We start from the raw sequence: 19,137 nt of genomic DNA, 5'->3' as shown, positions 1-19,137 counted from the left end.
CAGACCTGCTCCTTTTCCATCTCAGCTGACTCCATTCCTGTGGTTGCTCAGAACTAAAGCTTGGGGTCACTCTTTTTTTTTTTTTTTTTTTTTTAAAGAGAGAGTGAGATAGGAGAGAGAGAGAGAGAGAGAATTTTTAATATTTATTTTTAGTTCTCTGCGGACACAACATCTTTGTTGGTATGTGGTGCTGAGGATCGAACCCGGGCCGCACGCATGCCAGGCAAGCGCGCTACCGCTTGAGCCACATCCCCAGCCCTTGGGGTCACTCTTGACTCTTCTTCACTCCCCTTGTTCAATCCGAAAACATTTTTTTTTTATTCTAATCTTAAAATATATCTGAAATTGACCACTTCTCAATACTTCTTCTGCCGTGACCAGCACGGAGTCACTCATCCGTCGTCTGTGCTGGGACTGTTGTGACACGTTCTCACAGGCCTTCTGCTTTCACTCAGATCCCCAGGGCTGCCATCTATTCTCCAAGCTGCAGTCACCCTTTTAAAATGGACAGATCACTGATCAAACCTTGCCCCAATGGTACCCATCTCACTTGGTGCTGCGCCAGCTCCTGAAATGACCTCCCAGGCCCATTGTGTTCTGGTCCCTGACAATCTCCCTGATCTCTTCTTCTGTTCTTTTCCTTCCAACACGTCTTCCCAACCACACCAGTCACTATGCCGTTCCTCAGACATTCCAAGTCACCTCCTACCTCAGGACTGTTGTCTCTGCCGTTCCTTTTGGCTGAAATGCCCTTCTCCCCAGTAGTCACATGGTTTGCTTCTCAGCCTTATTTTATTTATATTTCTGCTTCAATTTAATCTTAACAGAAAGGCCTTTCATAAAGACCTTATTTAAAATTGTAAGTCATGTGGGCTGGGTTGTAGCTTAGTGGTAAAGCATTTGCCTAGCAAACATTAGACTGTGGGTTCAATCCCCAGATCTGAAAGAAAGAAAATTGCAGAACAGCAGCCCCTCCATACTCTTTATCCCCCCTCCTTTTGTTTTGTTCAGTGTTTGGAATTGAACCCAGGGCCTCACACATACTAGGCAATTGCTCTACCACTCAGCTACATTGCATGCTAGGCAAGTACTCAACCACTACATCCTCATCCCCATAATCCCTCTTTTTTTTTTCTTCTCCATTTTCTCTGTAGTACTAATCTCCACTTCACATGTCATTGTCTAAAACTTCCCTGTAGCTGAGGTGTTATCCCACTTACAAAACAAAAAGTAATGCATTACTATTTCATGGATTCTGACAGTAAGTGGTAGGCATTCCTGTTCTTTGTCCAAGGAGAGCACCTCATCCTTTAAGGGTTCTTTTCTTCGAACACAACCCTAAGAAATGACCTGTTTAAACAGCTATCAGGATCTTGCTTTCTTGGCATACCAAGCAAGAAACATGCAGGGATTCTCAGGAACCATAGCAGATTGCTTCTCTCAACAGTGTAATTACTTGTGTCTCAAACTAAAGTGTGAGGTCAGAGACTGTCACTTTGTAGGCCCAGCACCCTAAAAAGTGCGGGAGACATAGTGGTTGCTCAATAAGCATTTGCTGGATGAATGGATTGACTCCAATCCATTCATTTATTCTCAGCAGTTAGTTATCTGTTCATTAGTTCCAGACCCATGGTGGAAATAACACACAAACCAGACCTTACTGATCAACCCTGTGATGAGGAAGACAGACCATCTGACAGAGTGATCGCTGTTGTGATCATATTCACAGAGGCATATTCCCCATCTATCCTAAATCCTTCTTACTGCACACTAAACCAGATGTCTTACTCAGAAAGAGCAGGAAGTAAATGGCTTCGCCAGGTCCCTGCCCTCAGCACAGATGGAGTTGATTTCTCTTGGCATGGGATGTGTAGACTTCTCCTTGAAAGCCAGGTAGCAGTAAGTACTCTGAAGATCAAGTAGAGCAGCCTGGAAGAGGGACAGATGGGAAGAAGCTACTTTGAGTCAGGGGAGACATCCCCACAAAGGTAATATTTTGAGCAGAGGCCTGAATCAGTAAAAAAGGAACCTAGTAAGTTTAATGTGGAAGAGACTTTAGGCAGAAGGAAGTACAAAGACCCCAGTGGGAACACTCCTGGCACTTCTGAGGACTGGCAAGGCAGATGGCATGAAAGTGGGAGGAGACAGGGTCAGAGCAGAGACGGAAACGGGGTGACTGACACCCTTAAAGGGTCAAAGGCCATGGAAAAACTTTGGAACTTGGTCAGAGCTTTCTAGGAGGAGCCAATCTGAGACCCAGGTGCTGAGTGTCTGCCTTGGGCCAGGCCCAGTGCTGGGCACGTGGGACCCAGGCTACAGAGGTGTCCTCTTGCCTCAGTGAATTATCAGAAGCAGATTTTAAAAAAATCAATGGCAGTACAATGGATGAGAGCCATCTGGGGATCAGCCAGGGAGCAACAGGTGCAGGTGCCCAAATGGAGTGTCCTTGGGGAGCCCTTACTGCACTTCACTGGGCAGAAATGCCAAAGGTGAGTTGGTACTTGTCACATGGGCAGTGGAATAGTAGACAGTTGTGTGCAGGCCCTATGCTCTGATGAAGGACAGGGATTGTTGGGAAGGTCAGACCCAGGCCTGGAGAATCTTGTGTCATGAACATCCAGAGCGGGCAGGGTCACCTGGTGATGGGAGAGTGTACTGCTATGCTCAATCTTGGGGTACTGGAATGTTCGATAAGCTCCTGGGTCTGGTTTTTCCAGTATGAGTTTGATGTACCCGTGCATCCATGTGCTTCTGATTAATTTGATAAGTTCACAGGTAGTCATTTTTGTAAGCATGATTAATGAAGTCACTATCACAATCAAGGCACTGAACACATTCATACAGGCCATTGATCACATATTTTACAGATTTATTTATTCATGGTATTGAACCCAAGGTCACTCCATCACTGAGCTATACTCCAGCCCTTTTATTTTTTAATTTTGTGTTTTTATTGAGGTATAATTGAGGTGTAATTGACATACAAGAAATACTGTCTAAGCCAGGTGTGATGGGATACCCGTAGTCCTAGCTACTCAGGAGACAGGCAGGGGTATCATTTGAGCCCAGGAGTTTGAGTCCAGTCTAGGCAACATAGCAAGACCCTGTACCAAAAACAAACAAATAATCAACAACAGCAAAAAACTTGTACATGTATTTCTCCTCCAAGTACTAACCAGTTCTGACCTTGCTTAGCTTCTAAAATGAGATATACTGGTCACATATCTAAAGTGTACAATTTGATGTTTTGACATATGAGTAGGTACCTAGAAAGCCACTATCACAACTAAGATGCTGAATACCCCCAAAATATGTCCGTCACCCACTGCTGTTACTTTTCCTCCAGTTGTTACGATGCTGGGGACTTCTGGGAAATTAAGGCAATGTGAAGGCCCCTTTCACCCTGATTCTTTTTTTTTTTTGGTACTGGGACCTAGGAGCACTTAACCATTGAGACCACATCCCCAGCCCTTTTTTTGGGGTGCCAGAGATTGAACTTGAGCATTCAACCATTGGGCTATATCCCCATCCCTATTTTGTATTTTATTTAGAGGCAGGGTCTCACTGAGTTGCTGAGGCTGGCTTTGAACTCATGATCCTCCTGCCTCAGTCTCCCCAGCTGCCGTGATTAAGGCCTGTGCCACCACACCTGGCCCCAGCCCTTTTTATATTTTATTTTGAGACAGGGTCTCACTAAGTTGCTGAGGCTGGCTTTGAACATGCGATTTTTCTGCCTCAGCCTCGGGAGCAGTTGGGATTATAGGCATGGACCACCATGCCTGGCTCACCCTGATTCTTTCAATCATGACAGAAAGATTTCAGACATGTCACTCAAAGTAACAGGCATGAATTTATTAGAAGGATTAGGAAAGGGGAAAAGGGGACACTGTCAAGGGAGACAGTGGGTCTTTTCAGAGAGAAAGACTGTGTACCTCTCTTGCCCTCAAATTTTATTAGGGTCCCAAGGAAGTTTCCAGAGAGTCCCACACATGTCCAGACTTTCGACTAACAGAAGATGACATCAGACTTTCAAGTCCCCACTGCTGTGACAATTCTAGGTCACTTTAGCCCATGCTGACCAATTCTAATTGGAGCCTGTTCTTATGGATTTTATGGTTAGGGGGAATTATCCTTATCTCCCTGAATTTGGGGATATGGTCTGTGTAAGGATTACAGAAGTCTCCCCTTTCAGCGTAACTTGTTGTCTTCTTATCAGCATTTTGGGGCCTGTATTTCTCCTGTAAATAATAGGTAGTTTGCTGAGGAATATAACCTATCCTGTAGACTTAAGGCAGGGCTTCAGGTAAATTGCTTTTTAAAAATGAAAGCATGTGGGGGTCAGCATAGTGGGCCCAATATACATAATTATCTCTTTAACCTCATGTTCCCACCAGTCTGTCTCCTGATACTCCCCCCTAAGCCTCCCCTGACTCCCCACTGCCTTCCCACACCAAACTGTTAAGGACTATGACAGCTTTGGTCATCATAGTCCCACCCTGGAGACAACCCAGCTGTCCCTTCAGTGAACACAAACAAATTGTGGTGGACTGACACATGCAACTACTCACATTGAATCCTGGAGGCATTATGCTTGGCACAGAGAGTGCCAGTGTGGGATTCCATTTCCACGAAACCCAAACGTCAGAAGTCAGAGCCCTGGGTCCCTTTGGGGATGGAGTTGTGGCTGAGGATTGAACCCAGGGCCTCTTGCATGCTAAGCATGTGCTCTACCCTGAGCTGCACCCCTGCCCCTGAGGGTGGGAGTATTCACTGGCAAGAGGAGGGACCTTTCTGGGGAGATGTACGGTGGTTGCTCAGATGTATACACAGATAAAAATCCATTGCTTAGAATTTGAGCATTTTACCGCATGTACCTTACACTTGAATTTTAAAAATCCTTCTGTGAACATAATCACCTCCATGCCTCACGTATGTTGGAGAGGACCCACCACCCTCGCAGGGGCCCCAGATGGTCCCAGCTGTCAGCTGTCTGTGGGGTGGAATACCCAAGACCCTGAAGCCGCTTCATCAAGAGTCTTCTGGGCGTGCCTCTCCTCAGATTTTTGGGAATGAACTCCCTGGGAGTCTCTTGAAGCCTCGTCCCCCTCTATGGACCTCAGTGGCTGCTCTTCCTCCTCCCGGCAGCCACTGCTGTTTGCAGAGTGCCCACTGGCTACGAGGCTCCTAGCTGACCTTCCTCTGTAGCCCAAGGGGGAGGGTCCAGGCTTGGGGGTGGACCCTGCACTCTCAACCCCACCCCTTAGCTTTGAATTCCAGCTCAGTCTCCAAGCAGCTGAGTGACTGGAGAAGGTAAACAGCTTCACCTCTTGGAACCTCAGCTGCCTCACCCCCTGTGGACCTCCCAAAACACACCCAGTGGGGATAACTGAAAGAAGCGTGAAGAGCCAGACCTGGGGGGTGGGGGTGCACTGCCTGGGAGCTTCAACTAGCACAGGTTGAACCCCAGCCAGGGCTGCTGAGTCCGAAACGGGAGGGCAGTGCTTTGTGGGGCCTGAGGGCCAGGCTAGGACTCCAATCCAATTGCTACTTTCTTGCTATATGACCTTGGATGAGGATTAAATGAGTTAATAGAAATCAAGCACCTGTAAATAATGTCTGGCACCAAGTGCTGCATTAAGTTAATATGCCCAGACTTTTCAGTCTCAGACTTGATTCTTCCCTCTATAACCTGTGACCCTCATTGGCTCTACTGGTCACTGCTTCTGCAGCCACACCTGCTTGTCAGAGACCCCCAATCTCTCGTGACTCCCAATCAGCAAACTATCAACCCTCCGTTTTGAGCTGGGGTCCTCTCCTCTCTGGGGCCACTAGTCTTGGGGCCCAGCAGCCTGCTGGGTAACTCATTCCTCACTGCCTTTTCCCAATCCTGCCCTCCTTGTCATCTGCTGTACCACGTGCACAGTACAGGGATCCAGAAAAGGAGGCTGGTTGCCAAGGCAACAGAGGATAAAGCCCTTGCTCTGCCAGGCTGCTGATTGGCTAAGACAGGTCCCACCTCCTGCCATTCTGAGAGTGGGGAGTAGAGGGAAGGGTCTCAGATGGGCAGGGAGAGGTACCAGTGTGCTAAGCCAGCTGAGGACTGCCCCCATTTGGCCCACTCAGAGCCGGAGAAGCTCTGTCTCCCAAGGGGGGCATTGGCCTCGCCCTATCTCTGCCTCCAGCACCCAGAGCGGCCACAGATGGCAGTGTCCCTGGGGACAGCAGCTGCGACTGAGTCTACAGGCCGATGCTGAGCTGCTCAGGCCGAGGCTGTGTGCTCAGCACAGAGCCCCCTGGAACAGGCAACCGCAGGGCGTGAGGTGGGTCCACGGGCATGCAGGGGCACTGAATGGTACCAGTGGCTTGGGAGGCAGGGAGAAGGGCTCTGCAGCCTTCAGACTGTCCTGGACAGAACGGTGGCTGAAATGGGCCTGGAAAATTTCTTATAGATCATCTGGTAACCCCATCCTCACCCTGTCACTGTGTACAGGAGACCCTGGAGCCCAGAGATGGTGAGGAATGGTCCAAGGTCACCCAGAAGGCCTGTGAGTGTTTTGCATCTCTACTTAGCCCTCCCCTGCCCCCCTGAAGTCAGGAAAAGGTCTGGGAGTCCTTTGTCTGCCCCAGAATATCTAGAATTTTGTCTGCAGAGCTGGAGATCTTGAACTCTGCCCCCCAGATCTACAACATTGCAGCTGAAGTGGTTTGTTCTGCCCTAGCCCCCGTTCTCATACTTAAGCCGGAAGGAACAAAAGTCGGGGCTGGGTATGGGGAAGGGGCATGAATCATGTTGGCCTTAGTCAAGCCAGTTCGGGTCAGCCTCCCTGCCTGAGGACCCCTCTTCCTCTTCTCAGCAACCCTGGCAGCATAGGGCAATTCTGAACTTGCTCAGAAAGGTAGATGGGTAGGAGGGTGCTGGGCCCTCCGCACTGACTTTAGACAGTGCACTCTTCATTTTATTCCTCCATGAATAGGGCACCTTAAGATGCCTGTGTTTCTGAATAGCCAACAGGGGCCCTGGATAGGGAGCAGAGGAGCTCAAGAAAGATGCAGGACCAGGATGTGGCAATATCCTCCTCCGGGGGATCGTGGCCCACCTGGGATTAGGGGGACAAGAGAAATTGGTTTGGAGACAGAGGTCAGAGGAGCTGGGGCTTCTCCTTAACTTGCCCTCCGGGGCCATTTCATTCATCCCTGCTTCCCCAGAAGCCCAGGTGGGTCTGTGCTCATTTCATCCTGCTCAGTATCTTTCCCTGTCCTGAAGGGCTCAAGCCATAGGACCTCACTGGGTTTTGGGGTCCAGCTCCTCTACTTCCCATTTGAGTATCCCAGGATAAGTTAGTGATCCTGTGTGGACTTCTGTTTCTTTATCTGTAAGTTACAGGCAGTGACACCTGCCCCACAGGCCTGGCCTGAGGTCTGTGGAAGTACCCTAGTGGTGCTCTTCCTGCCAGGCAGACAGAAGGGGCTCCTGGGTCCACCCCTTTCTTATACCTTGGGCAAGTTTTAGGAGGTTTAAATGGGTCCTGCTCATTTCTTCCCTGGAGGAGATAATCTGTGATCTGGCTTTTGAAGTGTGAACAAGAGTTTGCCCAGTGACCAAGAACGCAAAGAACATTCCAGGGAAAATGAAAGCAGACAAAAAGCTGGGGACTGTGTAACATGCAGTGTTCACAGGTGACTGACAAGCAGTTCCACGATGAAACGGAGGGTGTGGAGAGCAGGCAGGCTGCACAAAGCACCTTCCACTGCTACCACCCACTTTCCTGCTTTCTTCACCTCTAGTTCACTGGAAATAATAATAGCTAATATTTGTTGAGCACTGATTCTGTGCCAGGCAGCATGACTTCAGATATCTTTTGGGCAATTATTAAAAATTCACAGTGCCTTTAGGAAACAGGTCCTATTTCTGTGCCTGTTTTGCAGCTAAAAGAAACTGAAGGTAAGAGTAGAAGAACAAACTTACTATGTAGAACCTACTATGTGCCAACATTTCATATAAATCAACTCACTCGGCAGTCCCCAAAACCCTAGAAGCCAGGTGCTGTTATCATCCCAAGGTTCTAAGGACTTTGCCAGGACTTTTGATTCTAGCATCTATGGCCTTATAATTATGAAATTTGGCCTGCTCAGACCCTGTTACAAAGAAACAGGTCCCCTGGGGATGGATATTTGCTTTTACGAGGCCACAGCTGGTCAGGGTGTGTAGGTAGCCAGGAACCCATGCATCTGTTGGAATGGGGGAGCTGGCAAACAGCAGACATTGCAACTGCAAAATCAGAGCTGGGTGCAGGGACACAGGGAGACCAGAGGAGGCTTCTCCCCACCTTTACTGGGGCCTCATCCGGGGATGGGTCACCACACTAAATCCTCACTGGGACCTGTGCCAGGGCTGTTTTAGTTTCTCCTTCTACAGGGGAGGAAGTGGACACCAGAGAGGTTAGGCAACTTGCCTAAAGGCACACAGCTGGACAGGGACAGGGTCAGAGCTGTGCTTATGAGCTGTGCTTAAGCCTCCTCTTATAGGGTGAGTAGGAGCTGGGTGTCTCCAGTTGATGGGGACAGGTCAGTGCGTGGTTAGAAGGCCTGGGCTGCTGAGGCACCAAATGATCTGGATCAGGCCGGCACTGCCCCTCGCTCTCCCGGACCCCAGTCTCCCTATGTGAAAAAGTGGCGCTTGGGGCCCCGGTCTCTGAGGGTCTCTCTGGGTGGGCGCCACAAGGGGCCCCTCCACCAGCTCTCATGGCCCGTGTCTTGGCAGCCAAAGCCGCCGCGATGCCGCACTTTCTGGACTGGTTCGTGCCTGTCTACCTGGTCATCTCCGTGCTCATCCTGGTGGGTTTCGGCGCTTGCATCTACTACTTCGAGCCGGGGCTGCAGGAGGCGCACAAGTGGCGCATGCAGCGCCCCCTGGTGGACCGGGACCTCCGCAAGACACTGATGGTGCGGGATAACCTGGCCTTTGGTGGCCCCGAGGTCTAAGAGCCGACGTGCGCTGGTCGCAGGTGAGGGTACCCGGTGTCCTCGCTCGACCCGCCGAGCCTGGAGACTCTCGAAGCAAAGGGAGGATGACCCCTTGGTCCTCCAGCTATCTCTCTGTAGCCCGGGCTTCCAGCAGAGCCACCTGGTCCTCCGGGAGGCCCCTGGCCGTACAGGTGGGGCACCTGGAGGTCTTGAGGAAGCCTTAAGGTATTGATCGCTTCTGCGGGGCCCTGGGTCAAGCCAGCTCTCTCCGCGGCGGCCTTCCCCAGCTCTGGGGATATCCCCCACCGGCCCCTGGGCTTTCGTGCTGCCCAACATTCTCCCCCTCCACCTGGAGTCCACATGGCTGCTCCTGCTTGTCTTGTGCCTGCGGATCCCCCTTTCCCCCTGAATCCCCAGTTTCCCTCGCTCCCCTCGCCCCACAAAGGCACCGGCCCTGCAGCTACTTGGGGAAGGCTTCAAAGCTGACTCAGGGAAAGGGCCTCCTTTAAAGGCTGCCTGCCGGGTCCAGCCCAGCCCCACCCTTCGGGCTTAGGCTTGGAATGGTTGAGGGTGAGTGGTAGGGTATATGCAGAGGGTAGGACCATGGGAAGGGGAGTGTGTGTGTGTGTGTGTGTGTATGTGTGTGTGTGTGTGTGTGTGTGTGTGTGTGTGTGTATTCCGTGTGTGGGAGTCCCAGGGCTCTGTGGGTGTGAGGACTGTCCTCAGTTGGTTCCAACTCCCTCCTCCTGCCTGCTAAGGCAGCTGACAGGAGTCCCTGGCCACCCACCCTCCCTATCCCATGCTGCACTTCCAGGATTGAGCCCAGCCCCTCTTGAGCCAGGATGCCCAGAACACAAGCCCACCCTGGAGCCCTCCTCCTGTGCAGAGTCTTCATTGCCTCCCTTTGGATGTAGATTGACAGTCTGTCTCACTATCCTTTGCTGGGGCTTCCATCTTCATTTATTCCCAATAATAAAGACTTCATGATCACCTCTGCAGGACTATCCTTTTTTGAAAGGATATCAACTCACCCACTGGGTCCTTGTGAAAAAAATAGGCTAGCTCAGTACTTTCCATTTTAGGGATGGGAACACCAAACCCCAGTAAAGGTTGAGCAGGGTTTCTCAATGGCAGCATTATTGATATTTTGGAGAAGGTCATTCTTGGATATAAGGGGCTGTTGTGTGCATTGCAGGATGTTGAACATCCAGGGTTTCTACCCATTAGAAACCGATAGCACTCGCCCCTTCTCCTGTCAGAACAATAAAAAAAAAGTCAACTGGAATCCCTGGGGATAGTGTACAGTTAGAATATAAATTCAAGCACCAAGAGGCCAAACAATAGGCCTTAAAGCCAAAGAGAGTTTTTAAATTTTTTTTTAGTTGTTGATGGACCTTTATTCATTTATTAATTTATATGTGGTGTTGAGAATCGAACCCAGTGCCTCACCCATGCTAGGCAAGCACTCTACCAGTGAGCCACAACCTCAGCCCAGCCAAAGAGAATTTTATTCCTATGGATGGTGCAATTCACAAGAGTTTGTTCAGAACCAGTTTGGTGGTTAGTTCTCATCCAGGGTTCAGGGACCCCAGCGCCTCCCCCTGTTTTTGCCGGGCAAAAAACATTGACTGGTTTACACGACCTGAGCTGATTCATCTGCATCCTGAGCAGCAGGAGGGAGGGATGGTGGGAAGCATGCCCCTGCCCTTGAGGGACACTGATGGCTGTAATCATGACCCCCCATTGGTTAATACTTAGTTGCATGGCTACCCTAGCTGCAAAGAAGCCTTTAGCTTGGTGACTGTGTATTCAATTAAAAAGTCCACCTCTAAAGTGGGACAATAATGGAGACTGCTGCCAGTTTATTTTAGTGTGGCTTTGCCTGAGGGCATAGAGAAATGGGCTGGAGTCAGGGCTTGGGCATGTCACTTGTGTGTTCCATCTCTCTGTCCTTGTCTCTCATTCTCTTAGTCCTGCCTTCCTCTGTGTAGGTTTTAGGTGCCCCCCCCCAATAGCCCCTGGTATCCACAGCCCTCCAGTGCCTTGATTTCAGCACAGCTAATCTCTCAGCGGTGGGAAAGCTCCGTGGATTTGCATTGGCCCCCAGGACGCATGTGCTTGGGAATGGGGTTCTCTGATTGGCCAGGGAGTGCTTGTTCCCACCCCTGGAGCTAGGGGTGGAGTAGCATGCACACGTGCCTCCCACGGGCTGAGAGGGATAGGGGATAGGGGAAGGGGAAGGGATGCTGAATGAGGAACTGAGGTCATTGTTTTACAGGGGAGGGGACAAGCTTGGAGAGGAGGAGAAAACCGTCTAGGATCACCCAGGGTTTGAGACTGGATGTTGGGGGTCTGCGTGTCTGGACAGGAATCCCTAGAGTTTGGTAAGCCTAAGAATCTGGGTTGAGTTGGAGCATGAGAATCTGAGTTTGGGCTGCAGGACAGGCAGGACGTGGCAGAAGTAGGTGGGCAAAGTGGGTTCCCACTGGAGGGTAGGGCCTTTCCAATGCCTTTCAGATCACTCCATGCAAGATTGGGGTGGGGGCAACACCACTCACTGGGTAGCTACTCTGCTCTGCCTCAGTTTCTCTGACCGAGTCAGGTCCCGATGTATTCTGGGCTCCCTTCCCCCAGTGAGCAAACTTCTGAATTTGAAGTTCTGGTTTCACAAGTCTTTTTTCTTACTAATAAGTAGTATACAGATGTGAGTGGTGGGAACATGAAGTTAAGAGGAGAATTCTGTGAACTGGGCCTACTGTACTGACACCCCACCCCTAAGCTTTCTTTTATTGGGGGGATGGGGTTACCGAGGTTGAACTCAGGGGCACTCAACCACTGAGCCACATCCCCAGTCCTGTTTTGTATTTTTGTTTAGAGACAGGGTCTCACTGAGTTGCTTAGTGCCTCAGCATTGCTGAGGCTGGCTTTGAACTCATGATCCTCCTGCCTCAGCCTACCAAGCCACTGGGATTACAGGTGTGTGGCCATGGCACCTGGTCCATGCTTCTTTTTAAAAAAAAATTTTTTTTTTTAGTTGTAGTTGGACACAATACTTTTATTTCACTTATTTCTTTTTATGTGGTGCTGAGGATCGAACCTAGGGTATTGCACGTGTGAGGCGAGCTCTCTACCCCTGAGCTACAACCTCAGCCCCCCATGCTTTCTTTTTTTTTTTTTTTTTTTTTTTTTTTTTTTTTTTTAAGAGAGAGTGAGAGAGAGGGGGACAGAGAGAGAGAGAATTTTAACATTTATTTATTTTTTCTTAGTTCTCGGCGGACACAACATCTTTGTTGGTATGTGGTGCTGCTGAGGATCGAACCCGGGCCGCACGCATGCTAGGCGAGCGCGCTACCGCTTGAGCCACATCCCCAGCCCCCCCCATGCTTTCTTTTATACAGAAATTTACCTGTAGTCCTGCCTGGCTTGGATCAATAGGATACACTGTGTTGCTCAGCAAATAACCTGTTATCTGTAGTAGAAATGCAGGTCTGAAAGACTCTTCCCTGCTGATAAGAATGCAAGTTACCCAAGGTGCTTTGTGACCTTTACACAGATTATATTTCAGAACTCAGAGAGATATGATAATTAGGAGCAAGCCCCTTAACCATAGAGTCTGTAAGAACAAGTTCCAGTTAGAACCAACCAACTTGGGCCAAAGTGACCCAGAGTTGCCTTGGACTTTTAACATTGTCTCCCCTCTATGGGGAAGGCTAGTGATGGGGACTTGGAAGTCTGATACAATTCTGCTGTCCGTCAAAAGCTAAGAGGTGAACCTGGGTTGCACTCCCTGGATACTTCCCTGGGGCCTCCAATAAAACTGGAGAGCAGGAGGAACGTGCATCCCTCCTCTCTCTCAGAGGACCCGCTCTTTCCCTTGTCAGTGTCCCCTTTTTCCTTTCTCCTACCTTTTCTATTAAGCCTTAGCGACTTAGTGAGAATTTCAGCAAGTTAACAAGACCCGGTCTCAAAATAAAAAGGACTGGGGATGTAGCTCAGTGGCGAAATGTCCCGTGTTCAACACCTAGTGCCAACACGAATAAACTAAAACCATAACTGACTGTGTCTTTAGTGTTGTCTAAGGGGGCGCTGGAGAGAGGTTTGACCCAGAGGGTAGAGGCTACAGAAACGGACCAGTGCTCACGGAGGCCGGACCTTTCCATTTTCTAGGGCATGCCAGAGACTGGATGGGGAGCAACTTGAAGCCAGAGCCCAACGATAGTAAATTCTACAAGTCAGTTAAATTATGCATCCTTGGTCAAGTTTCTTGAACTTGCCTCACATTTCTGTATGCCAGGCCCTGAAATCACAGCTGATTCCAGTCCAGGTACAAGGTCCCGACTGGTGCCAACATTGTGCTCAACTCAGGTCTGTGGCTCCACAGAAATCTCTTTACTTTCCTATCCCTCCTGCCCTGCCTCGCTGGGTGATGGCAAATGTCAAAGGAGATTTTGGGGTGAAAGTCACCCAATAAATGCTGACCATCACATAACTCTCCTGAAAAGCTCTCCAGGAGCATGTCAAACGCCAGCTCCATCCCACCCACATGACTCCAAGAGTGCAAAGGTGAAGATGTAGTCCCTGAATCCAAAGAGCCCACTAACCGGAGGGGCAGAGGGATGCATACAGTGTTATCGAAATATGTGCGAGAAACCAAAACAGAGCCGAAGGAGTGCCTGACTCCCAGCGAAAGAGTTGTCAGGAAAGCTTCTTGGAGAAGGGGGTTACCCAGCTGAAGGGTGCATGAGTTCCCCTTGTTAGAGGAAGAGGAGCCCAGCCTTTTCGGGGAGATGTGAGTTAAAGCTCAGAATGCCAGTAAGCAAGTAGTGGGGCGAGGGAGATGGAAAGTGACTTGACAAGTAAGGCTTAGAATCAAGGGGACGGCCTGAGGAACTTTCTGTCACCTCTTCCAGACAGTCCTCCTTGACCCCACTACAGGCCTTCTCCATTTCAGCCTCCATCTTGTGTGGGACTTTGTTCACATGACAGTGAGAAGCAGCCACCGCAGCTTGTCGTCCTGTCTGTGGCCTGCCTGGCACTTGGCAGGTTCCCCTTGAAGGCTTGCTTGTTGGATGAATGGGGCCAGTCTCTTTGAAATTCTACTCAGAGGCCAAGATTTTTGAGTGGTTTAGAACTATCAGGGGGTCAGGCTGTGTGCCGGTTTTTAATTTATGCTTTGGGAGGTTTTGCAGAATCTTGGGAGCTGTCAGGTAAGGAAGGGCGGGTGTGTCTGGGCTTCACCCAGATCAGAAGGACCGGAGGCGGGAATGTCCAGGCTCCCTGCGTGGGAATGGTTGCAATGTTCGGACTCTAGCTGGGAGGGAGGCACAGGCTTCTCATTGTTTCACCTCCGCAGTTCTCCACTCTGGCCGAGTGGGAAGGGCTTGGGAAGGCCGAGAGAGCAGCTTTAGGAGAAGGGCAGAGGCTGTAGGCTTCCCTGCAAGACGGTGACAAGCTCGACAGTCCTTCCAGAGGACTCTGGGTAGACAGAGCTGCGCTTTCTCTACCCATAAGTGGTGGCGAGGGTCTCAGAATTTGGAGCCTGGAAACCTAGATGTCCAGCTGCCAATGCTCTCTGAATACAGTGGCAAGTCCATGTCCCACTCTGTTTCTGTGGCTCTGAACAGCTGGAACTGGTGTGGATGTCAGAGGACATCATGGGAGGAAAATAAACAAGGAGATTGGAATTCCACAGCAACCATTTTGGGGAGGGATTGAACCCAAGGCCTCACACACTAAGCACATGCAATACCACTGAGCTTCACCCCAAGTCCCAAAGGCGACGGTTTTCATGGCTCACATGAATTGAGTTCACAGCACACTACCAGTGCATGATGAGAGGTTTGGTGGCTTCCTGGGGATTGGGCCAGCACCTCTCACCTCTTTTTTTTACAGCAACCTGTGAGCAGGTGCTCAGTACCATTCACCAAGTATTTCTGGCTGCCCAGCTCTTAGCACATGGTAGAATTGTTCTACCCTGCGTCCTTGTGATGGGTGGGGCCGTCTAGTTAATGAGCTGTAATTAGCTGGCATTTGCTAGCTAGTCACCAATTCACCAGTCTCTCCTTCCCTCTGCCAAGATGACCAGCAATGCTCTGGAGGGCCATTGCTCCATCATCCCGAGCCTTCAAGGGAAGATGACATGGAGCAGAGCCATAGTTGACCCAAAGTATGGTAGACAGGAGGCATGAATGAGGAATCAGCCTTTGGGATTAAAATCCACTGGGATTTTGGAATGGTTTGTTACTGCAGCATAGCTTACCCCATCCTGCCTGATCCAACCCCCATTTTACAGAGAAGAAACTGGTGCTCAGAGAGGCGAAGTGACTTGTTCAAAATCACATAGCTGTAACAAGCCCACATATGAGACTCTAGGGCCTTTCCCCCTTGTCTGGAAGGTCACCACAATGATTTTGTGCTTGAGTGGAGATCTCTGCCTTCTGAGGACACTTCCCGGCCTTGAGTCAGTCTTTTCTTCACTGGGAAAGAAGGATGTGTACAAATGCAAGGAGGTCATTGTCACTAAGGGCCACTAGAGGGCAGCTGGACCCAGGCCTGTAATTAACAGGCAGGCAGTGTCCGCAAAGGTGCTCAAAGGAGGAGAGCTCAGGGGCAGATGGGCAAGAGGAAGGAAGAGTTGGAGGAGACTCAGACCTTGCTTTCAAGGGACAAGGAGGAGGAATTCTGGATCTTCAAGCTAGAACAGACCACACGAGGGCACCTGGTGTTTATTGGAAAAGGCACTGCTGCGGTCCAGGAGGGTGGGGGATCTGATAGAGGTCACACAGAGAGTCATTGGCCAAAGTGAAAAGAGAACCCAGGGCTGCTGACTTCAGCGCAGGGTGCTTTGTCTCCCAGAAGTAATGTAATCCAGCGGGGTGGGCCGTAGAGCCCCCACCCCCAATCCGTCCAGGCAGAGCTGAACTCTTTCCTCCCATCAACCTCCTTCTTCCTCCCCACAGCCTTAAAGAAAGGAGGGAGGGGGAAGAACTCCAGACAGCTCCCCTCCCCCTCCCCTGGGACTTCTAGCCAGTTGCCCTGGTAACCAGAATATAGACAAGTCTGAAAACCTAAAGCCTGAAGGGGAGACAATGGTTAAGAAGGGGGAAGGGCACCGGGTCTACACATTTTACCATCCAACTGTTTCGTTTATTATATTAATTTTACAGAAACTTACTGAGGGCAATTCTTACCAGGCCTGGGACCCAGAGAAAAATAAAATCCAGAACTGTGCTGTCTAATACAGGAGCTACAGATTAAAATGAAATAAAAGATCCAGTTCCTTGCTTACCGTAGCCACATTTAAGAAGCTCAGGAGCCACCTGTAACTAATGGCCATTGCATTGGACAGTACAGATATAGAACATTTCCATTATCACAGAAAGTTCCATTGGCCAGTGTGGCCCAGAAGCTCACTGGCCAAAGAGAGTGGCACGTAGGGATATAGACCAGTGTGGTGTGGGCTGCAGGGTCCTCACTGGCAAAAGGCAGGGGGCCAGGTGAAGAGTTTTTAAGATGCCTGGAGGGGGCTTAGCCTAGTTCCTGGTGCAGGGTGAGTGCTCTGAGGATGCTGATGTCCCCATCACAGGACAGCTACAAGGATGTTTCCACACCCCTAGAGCATGTGCCCACAAGTGGCGACTCTTATTGCCACCATTATGAGAGCACTCCTCAGACAGAGGTCACCTGGGAACGGAGAAGAAGACACCCAGCCCAAAGCCAGGGTCTGCTGAAAATCTTCATTGCCAGGATGGGTGGCTTCGTGGGTCTCCTCCCGGCCAGGCCTTGGCCCAGGTCTTTTCCTTCCCTCAGGATCTGAGTGGAGAGAGTCCAGCCAGAACGAGCTGGGGCTTAGGGATTAGTCATCGAGGGGACAGACCTAAGTTCCAGGAATTTCAGCTTGCTTGAGAAAAGACCCCAGGTGTGTAGGCCAGGTGCCTGAGGGTCACAGAACGCAGAGTAAGGTGGCCTGGGGATAACCAGGGGAACACTATTTTTGGAGTATCCCTATTCTTACTGGAGATATCTCACCAGGGGCCAATCTGTGGGAGACAGAGCACATTTGAGGAGGGCAGCCAGCAGGACACCCCCGCCTCCCAGGTGGCCTTGAGTTCACAGCAGCTGAGCCTGGCTGTTGTGAGCCTCCCATGACCTTTTAGGATTCCAGAAGCTCAGAGCAGCCATTCACTGACACCCACTCCTGAGGAACCAGCCCCTCCCTGCCCCAGAGCCCAGCCCAGCTGCCAGATGTAGTTGGAGGCACAGGTCAGGAGAGAGCTGGGCCCTAGGCCTGGGGTTGTGGCCTGGAGGCTGAGTGGGAGACCAGAAGGGGACCAGAGGAAGGAGGCCACCATGGCCAGCTTCTGGGTACAGAGGAGGTGAGGGCCTGCACTCACCCCAGCTCCTCAGGCCAAGAATCCGCAGCCTGTGTTACCTTCTGATCAAGGTAGGAGGGTGTTTGTGCCATGGGGACAAAGGGGCAGGAAAAGGATCAAGGGCCATGGGGAACCTGGCTCAGTGAGGGGATGGGGATCTGAACACAGAGGAACAGATCTCCCCAGTCCTGACCAGCTCCCTGCGTGGCTTGCACACTGAGGGTAGATGTCTGCCGTTACGTGCAAAGTGAACACAGTGCGCCCAGAAGCCTGTGGTTGTAAATAAGTGGACAGAAGGGTAGAGCTTCAGGGATATGCCCATGGGGAGGGGACTGAGGCGGGACAGTCTTGGATACAAATATGTGTCTGGGGACACACTTTAAGACATGACTAGGACCCCTCTGATGCCCTGTCTCCCCATCCCTGCTCCAGCCCTGAGAGAGCTGGCTCTAGAACTGCTCTCCCCCCCCACCAGCCCTCACATTTGAAACCGACTTTCCTACCACCCGGGCCTGCCCCCCCCATGCAGCAGGTCAAGTTCACAGTGTCGAAAGCAACAGAAACAACTTTGTCCCAAAGGATGAGTTATATGGATCCCGGAGTGGGCCCCAGTCAGCCATCTGGGGCCCTAGAGAACACTCAGGAGGAGTTCCACCTCCCTGACCACCAGGCAGTGGCCTGAGCCTCATCTTCAACTTCCCTCTCTCCCTATTCCCTGCCTCCAGGGAGCCTTCTCCAGCCTCCTCCCAGATACCTCCACAGCCCAGAGGCTTTCATTTGTGTCCCCATGAGGCCCTTGAGTTAATTCTGTCCCCCTCTTATCCCTCTGTCACCCTGCCTCTGTGTGACCAGTCCCACAGCAGTTCTGATCTTCCAGGCCTGAGCATCTTTGTAGCCTGGAGCCTGGTTTTATCCACAGCCTTGTCTCCTCTTCATGCAGAGGTACAGCCTAGGAGCTCCGTGTTGGATTTTCAGAAGGAGCCTTCACTTTCCCACCCTTGGGTGTCTGTAGGAACTGCCTGGTGCCAGGCCCCCCTCCCTCTGTTGACACAGACTTTGGGCGCATGCCCAATGTTTACTTCCCTAGAGCCCTGCCCACTTCCCTGCTGGGCAGTTGGGGATGGCAGTCTCCCCACGCTTGCTCACCAGACATGTCTCCTGTGAATACTCATCACCTCTCTACTTCCCAAGCCCTGCCTTCTCTAGGGCCCCTCTAGTTCCATCTCTGGTTCTGTCTCCACACCAGGACAACCCAGGGCTCTTTCCTGGTTGGGGGCAGAAGCCCCAGATGGAGACCCTGTTCTCAAGCCAACTGGTCCTCCTTGGACCTCGGGCCTGGATGCCTGAACTCTTATTTTGGCGGCTGGGGGTAGGAACCCGGAGCCCTTTGGCTCCTTCTGGAAGAAAGAGGCAGATAGGACCTCAGAAGCCACCGCTCTCCTCCAGGGTCCCTGAACATGCATGTGACCTCCATGGAGCTGTCCACAGAGAGGGGGCCACACCCAGGCTCAAGCAGAGGGAGAGGAATCCCTGACCCTGCGTTCTCTCATGCAGGGGCAGTGTGTATGGGCTGTCCCGTGTGGTGACTGGCTGGGTGTTGTGTGGGTATGTGAAGGACTATGGCGGGTGGGAGCTGTAGGAAGGTAGGAAGAAATGTGTGCACTCCACTAAGGAGTCCCCCAGATGAGGGCCCTTCCGAGGGCAGTGCCAGATGCTGGTCAGGATGAGGAGGGATGAAACCTCCAAGCCTGAGCACTTCACCCCGCCGGACCTTCACTCCAGGACTGTCCCAGGGGAAGCC

At 51.1% G+C, this 19,137-nt stretch overlaps 1 protein-coding gene across 6 annotated transcripts; it reads left to right on the top strand.

Moving 5' to 3' along the window:
• The first annotated feature begins 6,015 nt into the window (after positions 1–6,015).
• Smim45 (small integral membrane protein 45) lies at positions 6,016–19,135 on the top strand. Of its 6 annotated transcripts, none has more exons than XM_078052656.1 (4): positions 6,017–6,320; positions 6,491–6,545; positions 8,762–9,005; positions 19,119–19,135. In XM_078052656.1, the coding sequence occupies exon 3, from the start codon at positions 8,776–8,778 to the stop codon at positions 8,980–8,982; it is 207 nt and encodes a 68-aa protein (XP_077908782.1). In that variant the 5' UTR covers positions 6,017–6,320; positions 6,491–6,545; positions 8,762–8,775; the 3' UTR covers positions 8,983–9,005; positions 19,119–19,135. The 6 variants fall into 6 exon arrangements, with proteins under 6 accessions (XP_077908783.1, XP_077908782.1, XP_077908779.1 ...); XM_078052653.1 differs by lacking the exon at positions 19,119–19,135 and adding an exon at positions 11,243–13,021; XM_078052655.1 differs by lacking the exon at positions 19,119–19,135 and adding an exon at positions 9,779–9,958.
• The last annotated feature ends 2 nt before the right edge of the window (positions 19,136–19,137 follow it).

The sequence above is a fragment of the Ictidomys tridecemlineatus genome, chromosome 6 (assembly GCF_052094955.1).
Source record: "Ictidomys tridecemlineatus isolate mIctTri1 chromosome 6, mIctTri1.hap1, whole genome shotgun sequence".
In the NCBI taxonomy this organism is placed as follows: domain Eukaryota; kingdom Metazoa; phylum Chordata; class Mammalia; order Rodentia; family Sciuridae; genus Ictidomys; species Ictidomys tridecemlineatus.
Note: the sequence above shows the minus strand (reverse complement) of the source record. Positions and strands in the feature narration are given on the sequence as shown.